The sequence below is a fragment of the Callospermophilus lateralis genome, chromosome 2 (genome assembly GCF_048772815.1).
Source record: "Callospermophilus lateralis isolate mCalLat2 chromosome 2, mCalLat2.hap1, whole genome shotgun sequence".
NCBI classification, from domain to species: domain Eukaryota; kingdom Metazoa; phylum Chordata; class Mammalia; order Rodentia; family Sciuridae; genus Callospermophilus; species Callospermophilus lateralis.
Window position 1 is genome coordinate 151,838,832 of NC_135306.1, and position 23,690 is coordinate 151,862,521.

General features: G+C 45.5%; 1 protein-coding gene across 9 annotated transcripts; it reads left to right on the top strand.

Annotated features, from left to right (window-relative positions):
• Positions 1 to 279: 279 nt before the first annotated feature.
• Pgap2 (post-GPI attachment to proteins 2) lies at positions 280 to 23,623 on the top strand. 9 transcript variants are annotated; one of them, XM_076846745.1, is made up of 10 exons: positions 280 to 310; positions 2,512 to 2,566; positions 8,829 to 8,850; positions 9,667 to 9,781; positions 11,881 to 12,055; positions 16,982 to 17,150; positions 21,196 to 21,448; positions 21,589 to 21,695; positions 22,312 to 22,420; positions 22,615 to 23,623. In XM_076846745.1, the coding sequence occupies exons 5-10, from the start codon at positions 11,922 to 11,924 to the stop codon at positions 22,743 to 22,745; spliced, it is 903 nt and encodes a 300-aa protein (XP_076702860.1). In that variant the 5' UTR covers positions 280 to 310; positions 2,512 to 2,566; positions 8,829 to 8,850; positions 9,667 to 9,781; positions 11,881 to 11,921; the 3' UTR covers positions 22,746 to 23,623. The 9 variants fall into 9 exon arrangements, with proteins under 9 accessions (XP_076702860.1, XP_076702866.1, XP_076964955.1 ...); XM_076846751.2 differs by lacking the exons at positions 280 to 310; positions 2,512 to 2,566 and having other exon boundaries at positions 6,401 to 8,850; positions 16,938 to 17,150; XM_077108840.1 differs by lacking the exons at positions 280 to 310; positions 2,512 to 2,566 and having other exon boundaries at positions 6,401 to 8,850.
• Positions 23,624 to 23,690: the final 67 nt, after the last annotated feature.

Below are 23,690 nucleotides of genomic sequence, written 5' to 3' on the forward strand. Positions count from 1 at the left end.
GAGGGCGGTCTTCGGGAGAAGGACCTGGGGGAAGAGGCGGGGCATTGAAGACTAAGGGGGAGGAAAAAGGGAGGAGCGATGGGAGGGACATGGAGTCCCACCCCTCCGCCGCGGCGGTTGGCTGAGAGAGAGTCGTGATGTCACAGGGCTCCTCGAAGTGGATTGGTGAGTGGCTAGATTGGTGTTCACAGGCTGGGGTGTAGAAAAAAATTGGTGACGCCATACCAAGACCCCGCCCCCTTCTTTGGAGCGGAGAGACTTCGACTGCGGAAGCTCGGGCCAATCAGGAGGAAGGCCCCAGGATGGCTTGGTAACTATTCTACCCTTCCCTTGCCCCAGTCCGCAGGCGGTGATGGGAAAGCTGCCTGGTTGCCCTGTTCGCAGTTACTAGCCATACCACGTGCGGAGCTGGAGGACCCTCCTAGGAGCCTCCTCTGTCCGCATAGCTTGTCTGTGAGCTGCTCTGAGGCCCCAAGTTCAGATCCGTTTCTGTCCTGACCCATGCCAGTGCAGCATACTCATTTCCCTCTGAATTCCTAAGATAGACCTGAGCATTAGAGATGCCCCATAGTAATATTTCACTGTCGGGCCTGATAAAAATAGACGATTCTTGGAATCTCCTTTCCAGCTACATTTTGATAACTCCTACTTATTCTTAAAGGCCTGGTTCAATGTTCCCAGCTTCTCTGACATATGCGTGCTAACTCCTCACAGCTTGTTGGGCTAATTCTTGGGAGGCCTTTGTAGTCCCTTGTCCCTTTTTGTGCACTTATTATTTTCCCGTATTTTATGCCAATCCCTAACCCTCACCTCTCCGTAGATCATAGCTGCATTTTCTTCTTTTTTGGTGTTGGGGATTTAACCTGGTATTGAACCCAGGGGTGCTTTACCATTGGCTGCATTCTCAGCCCCTTTTAATATTGAAGCAGGGTCTCACTAAGTTGCCTAGGCCTTCGCTAAATTGCTAAGATTGTCCTTGAACTTGTCATCCTCTGTCTCAGCCTCCTGAGCCACTGGTGTTGCCAACTGCACCCTGCAAGAGATGCATTTTCATCATCTTGGTGTCCCTTTCCTCCTGGGACCTAGCCTAAAGTAGGCACCTGATATTACCAGAGGGAGGGGTGGGTATGTTCTTAGAAACTAGACCTCTCCAGGGCTGAGGGTCTCACATAGAACAGCAGGAGCTATGCTAAAGAAAGCAAAGTATATGCACACTGCCTCTCCACCACCTCCTGAAATATCAATACAAAATTGAAAAACGATTTGCCAAAAATTTAGATTAATTGCTGGGAGTTTTCAGTAGTAGCAAGGAATTAGAAATTATTTGTTGAAAAGTGAAGTGGTTGTAAAGATGGAATAAGAAGAAACAGGATACTTTGTAGATGTTCAGTAGATGCTTGAAAGAAGAAAAAAGTTAATGTGTGGATGGCCAAATAGTAAGGCTAGTTTAAACTTCCATTTGCAGCCACCTCCTAACTCCTTTGTCCAAACACCCCTGCTTTCCTTTCATCTTTATTTGCTTTTGCTCTACATTAGAAAAGTCTTTAGTGCTGGACTTATGGCTCAGCAGCAGAGTGCTCACAACTAGAATGTGTGAGGCCCTGGGTTTGATCCTCAGCACCACATATAAATAATAAAATAAAATAAATGTATTGTGTCCACCTACAACTAAAAACAAGTGTTAAAAAAAAAAAGTCATTAGCACTTACTGGATAGTCACAGAAGCTTCCTCACTGCTCTTCTCTTGTCCTTTAATCCTCAAACCCAACTCTGTTTAAGCTTCAACTCTAGTTTTTTTGTCTGGTGCCTAAGGCCATGCACACAGAAGGTGCACTATAGATTTTTGGTGAATGAATGTGTGAATTGGTTTCCTTAGTAGGGGAAACTAATAGAGACTGGTGAAGTTTGGAGTCTCAGACCCTGGGTTTTAATCTGGGTCAAGTCATGTATTAGTTGTATGAACTTGGGAAAATTTCCTAACCCCCTGATCCTGATTCCTTGTCTGTAAAATGGGAATAACAATTTTGCTTGCATCACAGGGTTATTGTGAGAATTAAGCAAGATAATATGGGTAAAGCTCTTAGCATGATACCTGGTGCATGATAAGCTCTCAATAAGGGTTACTCTTTTTTTTTTTTCTGGTACCGGATGATTGACCCCAGAGGCACTTAACCACTAAGCCACATCCTCAACCCTTTCTTATATTTTAGTTACAGTCAGGATCTCACTAAAAGTTAGGGTCTCCCTAAGTTGCTGAGGCTGGTCTCAAACTTGTAATCCTCCTGCCTCAGCCTCCCCAGTTGCTAGGATATATAAAATTAAGCACTGTAAAAGTAAAGGAGCTAGGCAGGGTGGTGTCCCCTTAGAATTCCAGCTACTCAATCTGGAAGGGTAATGGTTCCAGACTTCTTTTTCTTTCTTTTTTTTCTTTTTGGCAGTGCCAGTAATTAAACTCAGGGCCTCATGCCTTTTTAAAATTCATTTTTTATTTTTTTGTTCTATTTTTTTCAGATTTCTTATGTGGTGCGTTGGACAGAGCAGCAGAGCTGGAGTCAAACAGAGCTAAGTAAAAATCCTAGTTCTGCTAGTTTTTAGAGCTTGCACAAACTATTTAACTGTTCTGTGCCCTAGTTTTCTTTTCCATGAACTGGATACAATACTTCATATTTTATAAGTTGATTGTAAAGGTCAAATGAGGTGATGGGATTTGTAAAAAACTGAGCATGTTTGGCTCATGGTAAACACTCAGTAAATGTTGACTCCCTTTCTCTTTCCCTGAACTTGATAAGAAAGGGTGAGGTTGATAAGTAGCATATAATTGAAGTTTTAGAAATCTTGAGTACATACCTTTGACTTTTTTTTTTTTTTTTTTTTTTTTGCACTGGGGATTAGAGCCCAGTGGTGCTTTATTGCTGAGCTACATCCCCAGCCTTTTTTGAGACAGGGTTTCATTAATTTGCTTAAGGCTTCACTAAGTTGATGAGTCTGGCCTTGAATTTGGGATCCTTTTGCTTCAGCCTGTTGAGTCAATGGGATTACAGGCTTGTGCCACATTTTGTTCTTCCATTAAACAGTTAATGTCTGGGCACTGTGGCACATGCCTGTAATCTCAGAGGCACAGGAGGCTGAAGCAGGAGGATCCTGAGTTCAAAGCCAGCCTCAGCAAAAGCAAGGCGCTAAGCAACTCAGTGAGACCCTGTCACTAAATAAAATACAAAATAGGACTGGAGATGTGGCTCAGTGGCCAAGTGTCCCTGAGTTCAATCCCCCCTACCCAAAAAGAGAGGAAAAACAGTTAATGGACATTTGGGTTGTTTCTATTTTTAGCTATTATGAATAATGTTGCTTTAAACATTGTGTACAATTTTTTTTGTAATCATATGTGTTCAATTCTCTTGCATCTATCCCTAGGAATGGAATTGCTAGTAATTTGTGGTTCATTTTTTCCCACATGGGTCAAATGCTTTATTTCTGATTTTTACATGTTGATTCTTAAAATCGCATTTTTAGTTTTTGTAAAATATTTATGGAAGTAAAGTTAAAATAACATAAAAAAAAATGCACTATGAAAGTAAAGGAGCTGGGCAGGGTGAATTCCAATTCCCCATTGGAATTCCAGCTATTCAGGGAGCTGAGGCAGGAGGATTGCAAGTTTGAGGTCAGACTGGGCAACCCTGTCTCAAAAATAAAAAGCGCTGGAAGGGTAAAGGAGCGTCACTGGGGATGTCACTCTATGGTAGAGTATCCCTGGGTTTGATCCTCAGTACTGCAAAATAAATAAATAATTAAAGATAAATTTAAAAAATAAAAATAAAGGGCTGGGGATGCAGCTTGTGGTAGAGCACTTGACTAGCATTCCCAAGCACCATACCAATAAATGAATAAATATACTTTTGGCTGGGAATGTAACTCAATGGTAGAATACTTCCCATTGTTGAGCCCCTGGGTTCAGTCCCCAGCACTGCCAAAAAAAAAAAAAGTGAACAATTCCAGTAGCATTTAATTTAATACATTCACAATATTTATGCAGCTACCATCTCTATGTAATGTATAACATTTCATCATTGTAAAGCTAAACCCTTTTTTCACTAAGCTGTATCTCCCTGTTCCCTTCTTCTTCCAGTGTATAACTATCAAATCTGTACCTTGTCTCAATGGATTTAATTACTCTGAATATTTCATATAAATGGAATCATGCAATGTGTGACCTTGTGTGTGTGGCTTCTTAGCATGTTTTCAAAATTCATCTGGTTGTAACATATACCTACTAGTACTTCATTCCTTTTCATGGATGAATAATATCCCATGGTGTGGACATACTATATTTTGTTTATTCATTCATTTGTTGGTGAACATTTGGGGTAATTCCATCTTTTGGATATTGTGAATAGTCCTGCTATAAAGATGTGTACAGTTTTCCTGTTTAAGTACCTTTTTTCAGTTCTTCAGGGTATATTCCTCGGAGTGGGATTGCAGAGTCATATGGTAACTTTATGTTTAACTTTCTAGGAACCACCAACTGTTTTCCAAATTGGCTGCATCATTTAACATTTCCAATTAGCTATATATGAGGGGTCTAGTTTCTCCACATCCTTGCCAACACTTATTTTCCTTATTATAGTCAACCTACAGGATGTACAGTAGTAGACTGGATCTTGTCAAGTTGCTTAGGGCCTTGCTGAGTTGGTGAATATGGCTTTGAACTTGTGATCCTCCTGCTTCAGTCTCTCCAGCCTCTGGGATTACAGGGGTGCCCCACCAGGCCCAGCTCATTGTGGTTTTGATATGCATTTCCCTAATGATGTTGAGTCTCTGATTAAGAATGCATGTGATGGGCTGGGGGTATAGCTCAGTTGGTAGAGTGCTTGCCTTGCATGCACAAGGCCCTGGGTTCAATGACCAGCACAAAAAAAAAAAAAAAAAAAAAAAAGGAATGCATGTGGTAAACATGCCATGGTGGTGCATACCTGTAATCCCAGTGTTTTAGGAGGCTCAGGCAGGAGGATTGGGAGTTCAAAGCCAGCCTCAGCAATTTAGCAAGGCCCTAAGCAATTTAGTGAGACCCTGTCTCTAAATAAAATATAAATAATGGCTGGGGATGCAGCTAAGTGGTTAAGTGCCCCTGAATTCAGTCCCTGGTACCAAAACAACAAGAACCATAACAAAAATGAAGAAAAAAGAATGCATATGGTAATTTCTAGGGAGATCACTAAAATAATAATACCGGGAAAAAATGGAATAATCCAAAAAGAAGACAGAGGGATAAATGACAAAAAAAAAAAAAAAAAAAAAACGTGAAAATATTTTCGTGCTAATTAGTACCCTTTATAGGATGGGTAGAGTTCTCTCAAAAGGGAAAAATAAGAACATTCTAGGCCACATATACTGAGGAAGCAAAAGGGCCAGGAAAGAATGTAGCATATCCAGGAATACAAACTGGAAGTGAAAGAGGGAACAAAGAAAGTTCTATAGAACAATGAAAATTCAGTAACTGAATCAGGGTTCTGGAAGTAGATAGGTAAGTCTTGGATGGATAGTTTAAAGCCATCCAAAGAAGACGTCTTGGTCATTTAAAAGATCTCTGAGAAGAATGAAGAATAACAAATCCTCAACCCAGGAAGAGACTGATTTTCTTAAGGCTTCCAAAGAGGCTGAGGAACATTGTGGCCTGAGGTTGGATGTCTTTTTAGCACTGTCTGCATCTCTGCCTCTTCACTGTCCTTAGCCTTGCTCCTCACTTTGTCCCCAATTCCTAGAAGTTGTTCTTCAAATGTCTTCCTGTGGTTCTTAAATCTTTACTTGATCCATCTAAATACTGCCCATCTTCAACTGGGTGTGGTGTGCATACCTGTAAAATCAGCTACTCTGGGGGCTAAGAGAGGAGAATCAAAAGTTCAAGGCCAGTCTAGAGTTGTGGCTCAGTGGTAGAGTGCTTGCCTCACATGTGTGGAGCACCAGGTTTAATTCTCAACACGACATGAATAAATAAAATGAATGAAATAAAGATATTATGTCCATCTGCAACTAAGTTCAAGGCCAGCCTCTACAACTTAGTATAGATCCTGTCTCAAAAAGAAAAAAGGGCTGAGATGTGGGTCAGTGGTAAAACATCCATGGGTTCAATCCCCAGATCAGGAAAAAGAAAGAAAAATGAAACACTTCAATTAAATTAAAATATTTTCTGAGTTCCTACTATATACCTATGCAAGGAATGAATGAAATGGGTGGGGTTTCCCTCTTTAAATGAGTTTCCAGAAAAGTGGGAAAAGGGACAGAAACAAATTATTTTGCTACTTTGTGGTCAGAGCCCTAATAAAGTTTGGTAAAAGGCACCTAATGCTGTGGGAAGATCATGGGGTTTGGGGTTTGAGGTTGGGGTGGTGGGGGGAGATACAAAGAAAGTTGAGTAAAACTTCATGGGAGAGTGAAGTATAACTAGAATATTAAATTTGTGCTTGAAAGATTGGATGGCCAGTTCATGAAGAATGTTAAATACCACACTAAAGAATTTGCTCTTATTCTAAAAACTATACAGAGTTGGGGCTGGGGATATAGCTCAGTTGGTAGAGTGCTTGCTTCGCATGCACAAGGCCCTAGGTTAAATCCCCAGCACCACACACATGCACACACACACAAACACAAAGGCAAAAGCTATACAGAGTTGCTAAATAATTTATTTGTAACAAGGGAGGAATATGGTCAGATCTGTATTGTAAGAAGAGCTGGTCTAGCTGTAACGGGGAGGATGATAGACATGAAGACAAGGAGACCAGTGAAGGAGATCCCCTATAGGAAGCTTTCCTTGACAACTACTTCCATATTCTGATCCTCTCATCTGCCCCCCACATCTACACTTACATCTTGCTACTAGAGGTGGAACATCATTGTGAACATTCAGATTCCTTGGGAGTGTGTGGTCTGTATGTGTGGAAGGGAGAGTGGTACAGTGATTGTGACTAAAACAGACTCCAGACAAACCTCACCAGAAGGGCAAGAGACTCCAGGAACCCTCAAGCGCAGCAGCAGCTACTTGGACAATGGACAAAGGCCAGTTCAGCAAACACTGAGTGCCTACTGAATAAGGGCAAGATTAGAAGCTTAAGTGGTCATTCAACTTCTTTAGCTATAAAATGTATTTCATTAAATTTACCTCACCAGATTTATTGAGGATCAAATGAAAGAGTGGACATAAAGTCCCTGGCACATAGGAAGAACCCATTCTTCCTTTCAAACTGACAGGAGAAGAAACATATTCAGAGTGAATCAGTGACAGCCAAGGTCAGATCATTCAGAGAAGGCTCAGCCATGATGAGTTCAAACTGCAGCTCACACATCTGGTTTAATAAGCACCATGCATTGGGTGCCTTCCACATGCCTGGCACATTGCTCTGATTCTCACAACAACTGTATGATGTAGATAGTCCTAAAACAATTTTACAATGGAGAAACTAAGGCTCAGGGCTAAAAGGGCCCACATTGCCCAAGTCACCAGAGAATCAAAGGCAAGATTAGAGAATGTCAAGGTTCAGGCATATGGGCCAGAATCAGGCATATACAGAGTGAAGGAAGGCAAGGAGGATGACACAAAGTTCTAAGACAGAAAACCAAAATCTATTTGTTGAAATCAGATGGAAGTGGTTCTTTTAAGTAGAGTTTTAGTAATCATTTTTCTCTGGGCCCTAACTCTTAAGTACAGGGTAGTGGGCTGGGATTGTGGCTCAGTGGTGGAGTGCTTGCCTAGCATGTGTGAGGCCCTGGGTTCAATCCTCAGCACCACATAAAAATAAACAAAATAAAGATATTGTGTACAACTAAAAAATAAATATTTTTTTTTAAAAAAATAACAGGGTTGGGAGAATTTAAAGTCTTATTTTAGAACAAGACACCTTCCCTCCAGGTTTGAAGTCTCAACGAGTGAGTCTAAGATATGTCTGTGGGTCCCCTACAAGTGTCTACCACAGAGAGGGCCTGGCATGAATGAAAAAGACTAAATGCATGAAAAAGAGTTCTGGCAAGTTGATAAATTTGAGCCTGTCTCCCATTCTGCAAAGTGGCAATTATAATTATCTTATGGGACCAGCAGTATATAGTGATTGAGGGAATGACCTCAGGTGCCAGGATGGAATCCTGGTTCTGATATTTACTAGCTGAGTAGGTAAGGTACCTTCTGTTTTCCATTGGAAAATGGAGATGTTAATAGTGTCTACTTCACAGGAGTTTTATGAAGATTAAATAACACATAACATGTAGAAAAGTGAGTAGGATATAGTGGGTGCTCAGAACGTGTTAATTATTGCTTTGAGAATTTAAATGGGAAAGGTGTGATGTTAACCTTGTCTAGTTCAGAAATCCTCCACGCACTGCTTTTGTTCCCTCATTCTCGGTTCTTGTGGAATAGAATGGTCTTTGCAAAGGGAGCCAGGGACCAGCTTGGGGAAGGAACCTGGGAGTCGATTTCTGGGATCAACCCTCTTTGTGGGAAGACCCAAGGCTTGGGCAGATCCTCTCTCCCTATGCTTTTGTTAGACAAGACAGAGCGCCCTCTCCTGTTCAAATGTGGGAACATCACTGGCCCAGAATTTTCGGGGTGAGCCTCACAGGGTCACAGAGCCTGCAAGATGCTCTTCCCCAGAATGAAATGCCCCAACCAGCTCAGAGGAGCAAGGTTTGGAGGAGGGGCGCCGAAGCTGGGGCAAATCAGCCTTAATATTTCAGAAGGGCGAGACGGGATAATTCATTTAGGATGTGGGTGGAAGACAGGAGAAACTGGGGTCCGGGAATGACAGAAATCGGGGTCCTGTTCGATTAATTTTATGTTCTTTCAACAGGTGATGGGGACGCGGCCGATAGGTAAGGTGACAAAGTAACTTATCCAGCACTTCACTCCTAGATGTCTGACTGCCCTCACGCTGCCAGAATTAGTGGCGCCGGGCCGTGCCTGTAATTCCAGCAACTGGGGAAACTGAGGCAGGAGGATCGCAAGTTCAAAGCCAGCCTCAACAATTTAGCGAGATCCTGTCTCAAAATAAAAAAAAATAAAATAAAATAAAAAGGGCTGGGGATGTGGCTCAGTCGTTTAAGTGCCCCTGGGGTCAATCCCCGGTACCAACAAAATAAAACAACAATATTAAAGCAGAAATCCTGGGGCCGATCAGGGCTGGAGGGACATGGTTTGTGGGGACGCCAGATTAAGGGGGAAGAGCCAGGGGTCTGGGTCCCTAGAAGCCGGGAGGAGCCCACAGTTGGTGCGGGAGTAGTTTCCTCCCTAAGTTCCGCCCCACGCGCACCGGCTCCGCCCCGCGCCCTTGCAGCTCCGGCAGGCCCCCAGCTGCTAGCCCCCGGCCCGGCGGGGCCTCCCTCCGGGAACCCCCAAGTTCCCGGACTGCGCTGGTGCGGCCTCTTCGTCACTAGTGCTTGGGTAAGTATAGGGATGGCTATGCCGCCCGCGGGGCAGCCCCATTCGGGAAGTTAGGCCACGCGGTCCAGCCGCCTCAGGAGCGGGCCGACTCTCTCGGGTCCTGGTGCCTGTCTGCTTCCCGCACACTCTCCGTATCCCAGGAACTGCTTCTGTCCGGACGTCCTGAACTGACCTCCTTCCCCCCCCCCCCCCCCCCCAGCGTGGAGCGAGGTGTGCAGGGATTAAGCTCTCCCTTCTTTACTCTGCAGGGCCTCCTGGTCAGGATTCCTCCCAGGTGCTGCGGATGGAGGCGTGGGGTAGCCTTGGAACCCCATATGACTAGTTTGGAATCTCAGCTCTCCAGTTATTAGCCTGTGACTTTGAGTAAGTGTTTTTAACCATCTTAAACTGTTTTCCTCTTAATGTAAAATGGAAACACAGCCTATAGTGCAACTTCATGGAATTATATTGAAAGAAACAATGTATATTATTAAGTGCTGAACAGGGTGCTTATGGGCAGCCATTAAATGTGATGGGAGTGTCTGCTGAAAAAATTTCTAGGAACTTTGGATGTGAGGTAGGAATACTCTTAAGCAAGCAGTTTTCTACTAAGTAGTATGTGTGAGGAAGTTAAAGCTGTCTGGGGGGCAAAACTATAGGTAGTGAACTCCCTGTCCAGAGGTGTGGAAGAGCAGTGTGACTAAATTGGATAGCCCTTAAAAGTAATCTAAACCGTCTTATCTCCTTCTTGCACAATTGTGGAAACAGGCCCAGAGTGGCTAGTTGACTTGCCCAAGATCACACAGTTAAGAAAGAGAACAGACATACCTCCAAGAACAAACTGGAACAGACTATCCTTTTTTTGTTTTGTTTTTTGTTTTGGAAACTGTCCTTTGAAACAACCTCATCAACCCAGGGGTTCCTGAGGGACCTGGAGCTACAGGCTTTGAAGAGGGATGTTGGGAGATTGGACTAGGTATATGGCAACTGTAGAGTCTAGGTTTGGACTGGATGGGGTGCTTTCCAACTAGGGCCCTGAGGGACTTCCAGGGCGTGTAGAGATGATCCAGGGAATGTGTTGGATTTGGGAAGGTACCAAAGCCACTTTAAACTCCTTGGGGAGATCCCTGACCACCTCCCTACCACCCAAGGGAAAAAGAAACTTGAGAAATTGGGACAGGCAGCCTGATTGGGCCTGGCATAAAGGGAAGGTAGATGAGAATGCAGAAGCTTATCCACCTGGATTGTTCTGGAATGCCAGGATGCCAACTTAAACAGGTCAAAGTTCTTTCTGTGGGTGGGGCCAGGGAGAGTTAGGACTTGATTTGGCAAGGCCTTTGAGACCAGAAGGGCAGGTTTTTTTTTTTTTTTTTTTTTTTTTTTTTTATAATGTATCTGGAACCAGCCCTAATTTGGCATCAAGAAGCCTAAATTCCAGAGATAGTTTTGCTCAGACCCAGCTTTGAAGAAGGGCCTTTCCCCCTCTGCATCTTATTTTCTCTATCACTACAGTGGGAACTGGGCTGATTGCTAAACTCTGTAGGATTTAGTTTTTCTATTTCTTCCTTCTTTTCCCACCCTCATTCCAGTCTTAATCTGAATTTTCTGCCCAGAGCTCTGACCCAGAGAGGAAGGGGTAAAGAAGAGCCAGAGTTGCCATGTGTAAACTTTCCAAGGGCTCTGCACCTCCCTACTGCTGGCTCTCCATCTACTTTCTACACGACCTTGAGTAGATACCTGCCTTAATTTTCCCTGCTATTAACTGATGGTGTTGTTGGTGTTCTTTTTAGCTATTATGGTTCTTGACCTTAGATACCCTTGTTTGAAGGAAAAATCAAGTCCTCAAGAGCTCTCCTGTAGTCTCAGGGAGAGGGTGGACTGAGAAGCCTCCAGAAGCTGACCAAGCAACTCTTTCCTGCAAACAGCAAGCCTAGACTAATGCCAGGCCTGATTCTGCAAAGCCTTTCACCCTCAGAGCACGTGAGGCAATAGGCAGGGACAAACAGGAGTTTGAGGTTCTCTCAGCTTCCATGGAGGCCCTAATGCTGTGAACTGCTTTGCCTGCACACAGAAGGGACTGAGGGTGCAGGAGGGCTCTGAGCCAGTGGGTGAAGCCTGGAGACTTGGCCTTAGGCTCAGAGGCTTGGGGGAGGAGATGGGCTATTCTGTCCACTGGTTGGTTGTAGAAACAAGAGACTAGATAAACTAGCTTCTGTAGTCCTAGAAGCCAGGCAGAGGAGTGAGGAGAAGGTCTCCCAATCTGTTCAAGCTTCATCCTACTCTAGATTGGGTTCATTGTCTTCCCTCTGAAATTGAGTTTGAGTGTTGTCTTGGGATTCTGAGTCAGTCTTCCTTATCCATGGCAGAAGCTGTCCAAATTTAGGAAACATTATTCTCAGATTCCCCCCCTGAACACAAGGGCTGACTTCACTGAGTCCCAGCCTGCTGTATGGGGCCCTGACAGCACACCACTCCATCCCCAGGTCTGACAAGATGTACCAGGTCCCACTGCCACTGGATCGGGATGGGATCCTGGTTCGGCTCCGCTTCACCCTGGTGGTCCTGGTCACGGTCTGCTGTCCATTTATCGCCTTCCTCTTCTGCATCCTCTGGTCCCTGCTCTTCCACTTCAAGGAGACAACGGCCACACACTGTGGGGTAGGGCTTCGGGGGCACTCATACCTCATATTCAGGCCCATCTTGATCTATTTTGGATCCTGATTTTATTTTGACAGGATTAACCAGCTTTCTAGTAGGGTCCATCAAATATACTGGACTTCTCGTGGGAGGGTTACCTGAAAATTGAGGTCTCAAGGATTAGACTCCCTCTACCTTCCATGAAGGTTCTAGGGACTGGGGCCACTGAAATTGGGCAGCCCCCAAACCCACAACTCAATCATTACTTCAAAGAGGACACATTCAGGAGCCCCAGCATTTTCTGGAATGTAAACAGAACAGGACTGGGCTAGAAGGCATTTTGGGTCTCATAGTGGCACAGTGGGCTTGTGCCTATCTTTTTGAGAATGTGATTCTGTATATGTATGTGTGTGTGTGTGAGTGATATAACTATATATAATGGCTTTGAGTGGGGTATATATGTAAAAGAAACTCTTATCAGTGCCTGTCTATATGGGAACCCAATTATGTGCATGTATTATATGTTCTGGGGTGGGTCTCATGAGCATTGAGGCTCCACCAATTGTCATCTACCCTCTGGATGGGAATATGGGGTGTCTGGGCCATGAAGATAGGAGTTCTTTCTCTGTAGGATATCAGGGTAAATAGGGTGAGACTTGCATTAACCTCTGCTATGTTCTTAATTCATCTACTGAGACCCAGAGCTTCAGTTACCCATGTCTAAAGTGAGGTTGAGCCAGGTACAGTGGCCCATAACTGTAATCCCAATGACTTGAGAGAATGAGGCGGGAGGCTTGAAAGTTCAAGGCCAGCCTCAGCAACTTGGTGAGACCCTGTCTCAAAATAAAAAGGACTGGGGATATAGCTTGGTGGTAAAGCACCCCCAGGTTCAATCTCCAGTACTAAAAAATTAAATAGTGAGGTTGATGATTCTTGTCCTACTCCTTTCCAGGGCTAGTGTAGAGCTCTAGATATTGCAAAGATGAGAAAGCAGTTTGGGGAATGTGAAGGGTGAGGGTCAGGAGAATGAGGAAGAAGAGATTGTTAGAGAGGAAGGCGGGCAGGAGATGAAGTTAGCCTTGGGACTCTAGGTGAAGAACCAGGGCCTGAACATGGACTCTTGGGCTAGCTTCTGAGAGAGTTTTGAAGGCCCCCAACTAACTTCCTTATAGGAAGTTGTGGACCTATAAAGAGCATCTGCTTCAGAGAAAGAGGAAGAAGTAGCAGAGAGGTCTGGTTAGGAGTTTAGGATGGAACCCACTTCTTTTGTTCATATGACATGAAGTTTTCCCTCAGATTTGTCAGTGGATAGACATGAGTCTTTGAGTATAGGCACTTAGTCTGATGAGATCTGTTGCTAGGAGCTATCAGAAGGAATAGGACTGGAAGGAAAGTGAATGACCAGGTTATCTGAGGGAGAGGATTACTCTTTTCTGACTTAGTGACTTAGTGCTTGTTTCAGATAATGCATCAGTGTTCCCATTACTCTGGCCAACTCTAGTTCATCCAGCAGAACTCTACCAAGATGTCTTCTCCTTCAGAAAGCCTTCCCTTTGGGACAAACTTATCACTCCCTTCTCTGGGTGCTTACAGTTCCCTCTGTTATTTTTCATATATTATATATTTGTGTCTATCTTTCACCCCAGACCAGAATCTCCTTGAGGGTAGATAATGCATCTGAGTCAGAATGTATTTGTTGAATAAATGGATAGGAGCCCCCCAACCTAATGTCACAGGAAAAGGAAGACGTGGTATAAAGCAGTCATAGTCTGAAAAAAAAAATATATAATATTTATACAGCATATAGCATTAAACTGAGTAGGCTGTTTGCACTGACACTTGTGGCTGGCCCTGAGGGCTAATAGGATAGATAACCTCAGCATACTTTGTATACCTATTACCTACTCTTGGCATACCAGTTGGGAAACTAAGGCATAGGTAGTTGTTGAAGGTTACCTGGTCATCTGGAGTAGTAGTAGGCCTGTTGGATCCCACTTTTCATATATGCTTTGGATTTCCCATCTGGAATATTCCAGGAGCCAAGCATGGTGGCGCATGCCTGTAATTCCAGAAGCTCAGGAGGCTGAGTTAGGAGGATCACCAGTTCAAAGCCAGCCTCAGCAAAAGCAAGGTTCTAAGCAACTCAATGAGTCCTTGTCTCTAAATAAAATACAAAATGGGGCTGGGGAATGTGGCTCAGTGATCAAGTGCCCCTGAGTTAAATCCCCACCAAAAATAAATAAATAAAAATAAGAAAAATAAAATAAAGAAATGAAAATGGCTGGGAATGTAGCTCATTGTTAAAACTCCCTTGGGTTCAATTCCTCAATACCTCTCCCACCCCCAAAAGTAGAATATCCCAGAAATGGCCAAACCAAGGAGTGAAGAAAGCAACCTAGCACAACACATCTATAATTAACAACTTTTCCTCTGCTTGCACATGCCCTGTGATGGGGCTTCCTTCATTTTCAGGTAACCTTTTCTAAGGCGGCTTAGAAGTAACAATCTCTCTCTCCTCTCTCTCTCTCTCTCTCTCTCTCTCTCTTTTTTTTTTTTTTTTTTTTTTTTGGTACCAGGGATTGAACCCAAGGGTACTTGACCACTGAGCCACATCCTCAGCCCTTTTTTATATTTTTTTAGAGATAGGGTCTCACTGAATTGCTTAGTGTATGACTAAGTTACTGAGGCTGGCTTTGAACTAGTAATTCTCCTGCCTTAGCCTCCCTAGCTGCTGGGATTACAAGTATGTGCCACTGCACCTGGCAACAATCTCTTTCTTATAGTGAGCATAGGATTTTTTTTTTTTTTTTCTTTTTTCCTTTCTGTAAGTCTCTGCCCTGACCCTGGCTCTGCTTTGATAGCCACGGAACTACTCTCTTATTTTGGCTTTAAGTCAACCTGCAGAGATCGAGAAGACAACAGTGGGGCTGTGTCGTGTACGTGTGTGGTGCTAGGTGCTGGTAATTGAACTCAGGGGCACTCTGTCACTGAGCTATATCCCCAGCCCTTTTTTAAATTTTTTAAAAATTTGAGACAGGGTCTCACAAAGTTGCTAAGACTAGCTTTGAACTTCTGCCTCACCCTCCTGAGTCGTTGGAATTATTGGAGTGTGCTATAATCCTGGCTCCTTAGGAGGTCTTTTTAGATAGCATAACTATAGTTTCTTCAGGCAACACACACAGGACGTGGCCTCTAGGCTTCTCCCCACCCTGAACATACCCTTGGATTTGACCTAGTTGGTAACTATTTTCTCTGTGTTGGGCCTTGATCTGGGCATGGGACTTCAGGTAGCCTGGGTAGTATAGGTGAAAGTAAGACTATTCATTCCTATTACTGGCTGTTAGATATCTGTTGATGCAGCCTGAGTTGCCATTAGCTGTTTCCCCATAGGTACAGGCAGAACACTGATGTCTCATATTCAGATCTGCCTAGATTCTTTTGAATCCTATGATTCTATTATTATTATCACAGATTAGCCAGTTCTCTAATGGGGCATAACATACATACTTGGTTTTGCTCCAGTCAAAAAGGGCCAGATCCCATTCTGTTTTTTCTCTTTTCTAGAAACCTGCATGCATCCCTGGTTACAACCCTCAGAGAGGTCCCCACCCCCACCCCGGCAAAGAAGCTGCAGTGGACTGACCTCAGCCACTATCACTTCTTAACCGTTGCAGAGTGTTCCGGGATTTATGATGTGGCCTTGTTGATCCTGGGAAGGCTGTGTGCCTGGGCAGGCGTGGAGAACTGGGCTCTGTGGGCGGGAGGGCAGGTCCTGAGGAGCTAGGGGTGGGACCCTCCTGTCTTAGAGCAGTCTCAGTCTGGCTAGAGCCCTCAACTCAAGCCCCGGATTCTTCAGCACCCAGTGTGAGTGTTGCTTAGTGAGCCCCCACCCCTACCCCATCCCTGATGAGTAGCTGGACTAGTAGACTGGGGTCTCCTTAATGAAGGGAAGTATAAGTCCCCAGGGGAGATCTGATCTTAGGCCTTTTACAAAGCCATCTCTGTCTGCCTCAGAAGGGAGCCAGCTTGAGGGGCCATGGTGGTGGGGCATTAGCAGGTGCAGGGAGGGATAGGGAGAGGGAAAGCCCAGCTCTCTGGGTTTTTGTCTGACCTGGACAGAATCTTCCTGGGTCTGGCTCAGCACAGCAGGCTGATGCTGAGTGGAGAAAGTTTCTGTGACCCTCAGATTCCCCCATCTTTGGTTTGGGTGACGTGGTCTTCTTAGATGGGGAGATGGGAGTTTGAACCTTCACAAGAACCCTGATATTCTGAGTTCAGGGTGCTGATGGCCTGAGGCTTTGCTCATTCAGAGCCTGGGGGTGGGAGGTCTGGTAGCCTATGGCCCCACTGAAATAGGTTCTAGGACACTCCCATTGTTCCTAGTTGAACTTGGGTGAGGAGGAGGAATGTGGTCAGACAGGGTGAGTGGGAGGGCTTTACCAGTTCAAGCCAAGGGTCCTTTGTCCAGGTTACTTAGCTTGAAGGAGGTCTTGATGTAGAGCCTTAAGCTGTCCGGTGGCAAGTGATCTTAGTCCTAGTGTTTGATCCTGTATAGTTCTGGACCTCAGTCTTTCCTTCTGTGGGATGGGAATAATAACCTTTCTACTTCTGATCCTTCTCCTTAGTGACTGTGAGGGTTGTGAGAGTGAGGTGAGTCATCAGGACTCCCAGGTCCTGTCCCCTGGAAGCTTCTATTGCCCAGGTTCTTCAAGAGGTGAACCTAGATTCTCAGTGTACCAGCGGATTCCCAAGAGTTGCTCCTGTCCCATCTCCCACTGTTCCTTGGCAGTCTTCCTTTCCCCCCTTGTGTCCTTTCTACCATTTCTGCTCTGGCTCTTCCCTATACTCTGAGGAACTAGCTCTGGAAAAGGCCCCACTTTCCCAAATCCAGATATTTCACCAGGCCCCAAGTTGTGTCCCTTGCCCTTCTTGGGCCACTTCCTACAGGATGTTCTCTGCGGCCTCCCAGCCCTTGGACCCCGATGGGACTGTGTTCCGGCTCCGCTTCACAGCCATGGTCTGGTGGGTCATCAGTTTCCCTGCGTTCGGCTTCTTCTTCTGCATCATCTGGTCCCTGGTGTTCCACTTTGAGTACACAGTGGCCACTGACTGTGGGGTGAGTGCCAGGCTCCTTAGCACCTGGGTCAGGGCCAGGGTAAGAGATGGTGGTGAGGCAGGATTGGAGAGTAGGAGAGAACTAGAGGGTCAGAGAGGGATAGAGAATTTGGCAGTAGAGATTCATAGTGTCTGTAGAGTCACAGTCCTCCACTAATTGGAATTGGAAGAGGATTATACAAAGTCCAAAGGAGCTGGACGTGGTGGCGCATACCTATAATCCCAGTGGCTCAGGAGGCTAAGACAGGAGGATCACAAGTTCAAAGCCTGCCTCGGCAACTTAGCAAGGTCCTAAGCAATTTAGCAAGATTCTGTCTCTAACTTAAAAAAAAGGGCTGGGGATGTGGTTAAGTGCCCCTGAGTTCAAGTTCAATCCCCAGTACAAACAAAAAGGAAAAAAAGAAAGAAAGAAAGAAAGAAAGTTCAAATGGAGTTGGGGTCGGGGAGGTTGATGTAGGAGAGAAGGGAAGGGGTTGGAGGACTGGCCAGGAAAGATCACGAGAGGGAGAGGTAGCTGAAAAAAGATCAGACTACAAAGGAAGCCAGTAATGAGAAGGTACAGTGAGGCCCAGGGCCAAAAGTAACAGGCGGCTTAGCCCTACTCAGGGCTCTGCTAGCTGGAAATCTGGATGGACTTCTTGCTTTCCAGATCAGTTCACTAGATCTTTCCTGAGGGACCAGGGGTAGAAGTTCCATGTCAGGGACATGGAGCTGAAAATGGACTTGCTCTCAGCATCTCATTTCTGCAAGAGACAGTCCTTGGGCACAGTTGAAATATAGTGAGTTGGGATTCTTTCAGTAAAAGGGAATGAAGGTTTTCAGGGATCAGAGGAAGCACCTCACCCAGCTTGGATGTTGGGGAAGACTGACTTTCTATAGGAGGGGGCATTGTTTGTGGGAGATAAGGGGATGTGAAGAAGGATCTTTGTGAATGCCAGGCCGACAGCTTTGGATTTTATCCAGAGGGCAATGGGGAGCTTTGGGAAGATTTTAAGCAGGAAAAGGGATATGATTAGATTTGTCCTTTAGAAGATCATCTCAGCTCCTGAGTGGAGAACAGATTTAAGGGTAGATACAAAAATAGGGATGCTAGTGTAGTGACTCATACTATTGGAGACCAGAGCTAAGATGGAGACCATGAGGTTAGAAAGGAGAGAGGATGGAGTCCAGAGAGGAAAAGGAAATAGGATTGACAGGAATTAAAATTTTTGTTTAGTTGGCAAGGAATGAGGAGGCAGCAAGGCAGGTAGAAAAAGTCATTTATAATTTGGGGAGGACTTTTAATCTGGGACCAAAGAAATGGATCTCTAATGGTAAAAACCTGGGGAATTCTTAGAAACCCCACTTTGTGAGTTTCTGATCTCCTACCTGTTATAAAGGGGTTTTCTATCAGGGACTAGGGATATAGCTCAGTTGGTAGAGTGCTTACCTTCCATGCACAAGGACCTGGGTTCAATCCCCAGTACTGCCAAAAAAAAAAAAAAAAAGAAAGGAGTTTTCTACCCATTTCTCAGTACTTTTAGCTCTGGGCTCATGGAGAGTTTTGGAGTGAGCTGTGTATCTGGTCTCTGATAGATCTTGCTGTTGCTTATTGCTGGCATAGTTGGTGAGTGGGCAACTTATGTGCTGGGAATGGGGGTGGAGATGGGGTATATATATACATACTTGATTTTGTTTGTGCATATGTGTGTATGCACGCATGTGCCCCTGTGTGTGAGTGCCTATATGGAAGAGACAATCCCTGCTCTTAGGATCTCATCCTAATCTGAGAGGATTTTGTGAAAACAGAATGCAGTCACAAGGCTCTAACTTTTCACTTCTCCCCAAGGTCTCCCCCCAATTCTCCATCATCTCTACCCAGTACTTGTTCCCAGCATCAGAAAGGACTCATTACTTTTGAGTGCTTTGAGCTCTTCCAGTCAGGCTTAGGTACTGGTCCTATTCCTCTTAAAGTAGCTGAGATTAGGGAGCAGTCTTCAGAATAAATATTCCAGGAAGAAGAGGCAACACTCATTAACCGAACTGAGGGTATTGGAGAGGCTCAAAAATCAAGTCAGGAGGGCCTGGGGATATAGTTCAGTTAGTTGAATGCTTGTTCCACATGTACAAGGCCTTGGGTTCAATCCCCAGCACCACACACACACACACACACAAAAAAAAAAAAAAAAAAGTAAGGAGACTTGGAGGTCTCACTGTATCTGCCTCTCAACCCATAAACAGGCCTTCCTATGCTGACTGGCCACTTGACTCACAGTGGCCAGTCTTTTCAGTAAAAAGCCTGCAGGCATTTCAGAGAAGTCTGTCTTCTGAAATCTGTCATTTATTGTACCTACTATGTGCCAGACACTGCAGATGCTTTGCATACCTTACATTTAGAGTTCATAATCACTCTGCAGGTTAGTGGTGTTATACCCGGTTACCAATGAAAAAATTGGAACTCAGAGAGGTGAAGTGCCTTACTCAAGGTCCCCCAGATAAGCTTGGATACAGACCCATCTTTATGAAGTTCCAAAGCCTCCTGCTGCCTCTGCACTGATTACTCAAGCCATGGCCTTGAGAGCAGTGTCTCCTCTTGGAGAACTCTGTACTAAGCTTCCTGTGACAGAGCTGAACTTGACAGTGCTATACTTAGCTTCCTCCACACATTTTTTTGTCGAGACCGTGAAGTCCCTGACTTGAACCCTTCCTCAGGCCCACCCCTCCCCTGTGAGCTGTCTCTAATTTTGCCTACCTTCCCAATAGTCTGTAGATCCATTCCACTAGAGGAAAGGAATAGTTTTTCAGAGCTCCATCTCTGAAGACTTGTTCCTTCAAGAGGGTCATTCCCTTGCTGGGTCACAGGATTTCTGACACTGCTCTGGCTCTTGTTGAGAGTCTAAAAATGTCATGGAAGCTGGGTGTGGTAGTGCATGCCTGTAATCCCAACAGTTTGGGAGGCCAAGGCAGAAGGATTGCAAGTTTGAGGCCAGCCTCAGCTACTTAGTGACACCCTCTCACAAAATAAATAAATAAATAATTTAAAAATGGCTGGGGATGTGGCTCAGTGGTTAAATACCCCTGGGTTCAATCCCTGGTACCAAACCAAACCAAACCAAACAATAACAACAACAAAAGTGCCATGAAAAATGTGGGCAATGAACTGGTAACTTCCAATCTTGGAAACTTTTAAAAATGCAGGTGTTCAGGTTTCAAAACCTGCATTTTCACATATCTTCCCAGTGAGTTGTACTTACTAAGTTTGCAAAGCATTGCTGTAGGCCAGAAAGTATTAAGAGATCCTCCTCCCCTTCCTGTTTCCATCTCAAGTACTGTTCACTTGTCCTATATTGTTTCACTGCTCATACAAGCAATACCAGTCCTTGAAGCCTCCCCTTTTCTCAGCCTACAATGAGGTTGCATTTCCTTAAGGAAAGAGTTCCAGGTATTGAGAAAGATGGATAGGGAGATGCACAAGAACAGGGTCATTTTCTCAGACTATATCAGGTTAGAAGCATCCACTTTCTTAAACATGATCAGTATAGGGGTACCCTTCTCACCTAGCTCCCTCAGGATCTCGCAGCACCCTCTACCACCTGGGCACATTTACCCTGAAGAATGAGTGGAACTGGAAGCAGTGAGAGGAACAGCTCAGCTAGGTAGCACTGTTCTAAGGAAGGTCAGAGAGTCTGTGACATCTCTGTCCTCAGGACTAATTCTAGAGTCCTGGATTCCTGGGACTCCCCTGGGGTCTTTTCTGAGACACAGCTCTAAGCTATGGTCATAGGAGCATTTGAACCCATCTACATACCTGTCCATGTGTAGGTTCCAGTTTGTGGGGAGATAGAATATGCCTGCCCTGCCCTTGCACAAATCTCAGTCTGGCTGGGGAATGAAAACCCAGCACCCTGGGCCCATGACCTGGAAGGGAAGGTCTCTTGGGAGAGCTCTGGGAGCACTTAAAAGAAGACTTCCTGGAAGGGAAGGGGCTGGAGCAGAGCCTGTGACTGTGATAGATTGGGTGGGCAGGACCGGTGGAGGACATGCCCGGACCAGTCACAACTTTCTAGGTGCCCAATTATCTACCCTCGGTGAGCTCAGCCATCGGTGGAGAGGTGCCCCAGCGCTATGTGTGGCGCTTCTGCATTGGCCTACACTCAGCACCCCGCTTCTTGGCGGCCTTCGCCTACTGGAACCACTACCTCAGCTGTGCCTCCCCGTGTCCTGGCTACCGCCTGCTCTGCCGCCTCAACTTTGGCCTCAACGTCGTGGAGAACCTCGCACTACTAGTGCTCACCTATGTCTCCTCCTCTGAGGACTTCAGTGGGTACTCCCTCGGTGGAGGGGTGGAAGAGGGTTTGGGAAAGGGACAGAGCCCACCCCTTCTCACATACAAACCTTCCTGTGGAAGGGTGAGGGCGCTGCTGGCTGTGTGTGCTCCCCATCCTCCTCTCTCCCTCCAGCCGTCCATGAAAATGCTTTCATTGTGTTCATCGCTGCTTCCCTCGGTCACATGCTCCTCACCTGCATTCTCTGGCGGCTGACCAAGAAGCACACAGTAAGTCAGGAGGTACGGTCTACCCTATTGGGCTCCACGGGGCCCGAAAGAAAACCAAGAACATCTGTCCTCAGGATGCTGGTAATGATGGGGTGGGAACTGGGGTTCTAGAAACCCTGGCAGAGGGGTACTGGGTTTGGGGCTGAGGCATGGAAACAAGTTAAGAGTGGCTTATTTGTCAGAATCTAGGATTATGTTTGGATAGTAAAGGAGATTAGAATAGAAGAAATGGAGACTCCAAATGGGGGTAAAATGAATAAGTAGCAGACAGGCTCTAGTGGCTTAGGGACAGTGTCAGGGTACTGCAGTCTAGATTCCACCCACCCATACACATGCCATTCTTTGCCACACAAAGTACCTGAGTACCTGAGTAGTGTTGGGTTGGTGGGTGACTCCATGTATACTCCATCCCTCTGAAATGGAAGGGGCAGGGCATACCACCGCTCCTTGGGCTCATCAGGGATGTGAACATACTCGTCATTCCTGCTGCCCATGCCTCTGTCCCCTTCTATGACCACTATGGGAACCAAGGGAGGGAAGGCCCAGCCCTTAGGAGCTGGGGCTAAGAGGGGAAGCTACCCACATATACCCAATAAGCTGCAGAGTGATCAGACAGCCCACTCCCTAGGATCGCAAGTCCTACAGCTGGAAACAGCGGCTCTTCATCATCAACTTCGTCTCCTTCTTCTCGGCACTGGCAGTCTACTTTCGACACAACATGTATTGTGAGGCTGGAGGTGAGGCCAGGCTAGGATCCATAGACGGTCATAAGTGACTTTGGGGGCAGTTGTGATGTTTTTGAGAGTGGGCAATAGTCCTGGGTACTGGCTGACTACTATTATTTCTCTGTAGTGGGTTGGTGATTTAAAAGGCCCCTAAAAGGAAGTAATAGGAGGTTCACCAGGCCCTATTCCTTGTGTCCTTACAACAGTATACACCATCTTTGCCATCCTGGAGTACACTGTCGTTCTAACCAACATGGCATTCCACATGACAGCCTGGTGGGACTTCGGGAACAAAGAGCTGCTCATAACCTCTCAACCAGAGGAAAAGCGATTCTAACACCTCTGCTGCTGGGAGAAAGTAGCCCACTGCCTAGAAACAAGAAACCACTCTGGCCTTCCCCATACCTGTGTCCTCCTGGGTCCTTCTGAATTGGGGGAGAGGGAAGAAGGGCAGAAGGGCATAGGACAAGGCTGACCCCAGCATCGCTGGCTTCTCCTCCTCAACCCTCACACAGCCACAGGGGCCTTCAAGTAACGTCAATTTAAACTGACAAGCCCCAAGAAGCTGAGCTGGAAGGAGAGCTCCACCACTTGGTGCTAAAAAAAGTTCTGAGGTTTATGACCACCATCCAATTTTTGGCTTTTACCTAGCCACCTCTCACTGAGGTTAGGGACTGCTGAGCAGTGGCTGCAGCTTCAAAACCATAGCCATTTCTCTCCAGGTCATTCACTTCACTAATATCTGATAATCTTCCATGCACATTTAGGCCTGTGGCTGTAGTCCCCTGCTGGGTTTGCCCAAGTGTTTTAGTCCTGACTTCACTTCTTTAGTCTGGTGTGGGCCCTAAGGTGTGTATCCTTACCTGTCTGAGCCTCAGTGTGTCCATGTGTATGATGGGGGGAGGTGGCAGTGTGATCTCCAATGGCTCTGCAAGTGTGGTTCTGACATCATCTGATGGAAGTGGTCTATACCTGAAGGATGACCTGTTCCAGAAAAAGCACCAGCACAGCATGTGTTTCTCTTCCCTTCTGAAATCACTAGCCTATATACCCTTCCTCCTTGCAAAGATATGGGGTAGAGGGATCAAGAGGCACAGTTCCCTACCACAACACGGGCTCCCTGGTGTATAACTCCCTATTACCCCAGACCCTGAGCTCTTCTGGTTGTACATTTTATTTCAAATGAAAATAAATTTTTTTTTCTTTTGCCAACAACCTGGGTTAACCTTTCTACTCTTGAGGTTCATTCCTTGTTTAATAGTAACTGAGGTAAGAGATGGGT

Coding starts and splice junctions, on each gene's coding strand:
- Pgap2 (XM_076846751.2), top strand. CDS start 11,891: ATGTACCAGGTCCCACTGCCACTGGATCGGGATGGGATCCTGGTTCGG. Junction 17,151..21,195: donor CAGTGGCCACTGACTGTGGG/GTGAGTGCCAGG, acceptor ACAACTTTCTAG/GTGCCCAATTATCTACCCTC. Junction 21,696..22,311: donor AGCACACAGTAAGTCAGGAG/GTACGGTCTACC, acceptor CCCACTCCCTAG/GATCGCAAGTCCTACAGCTG.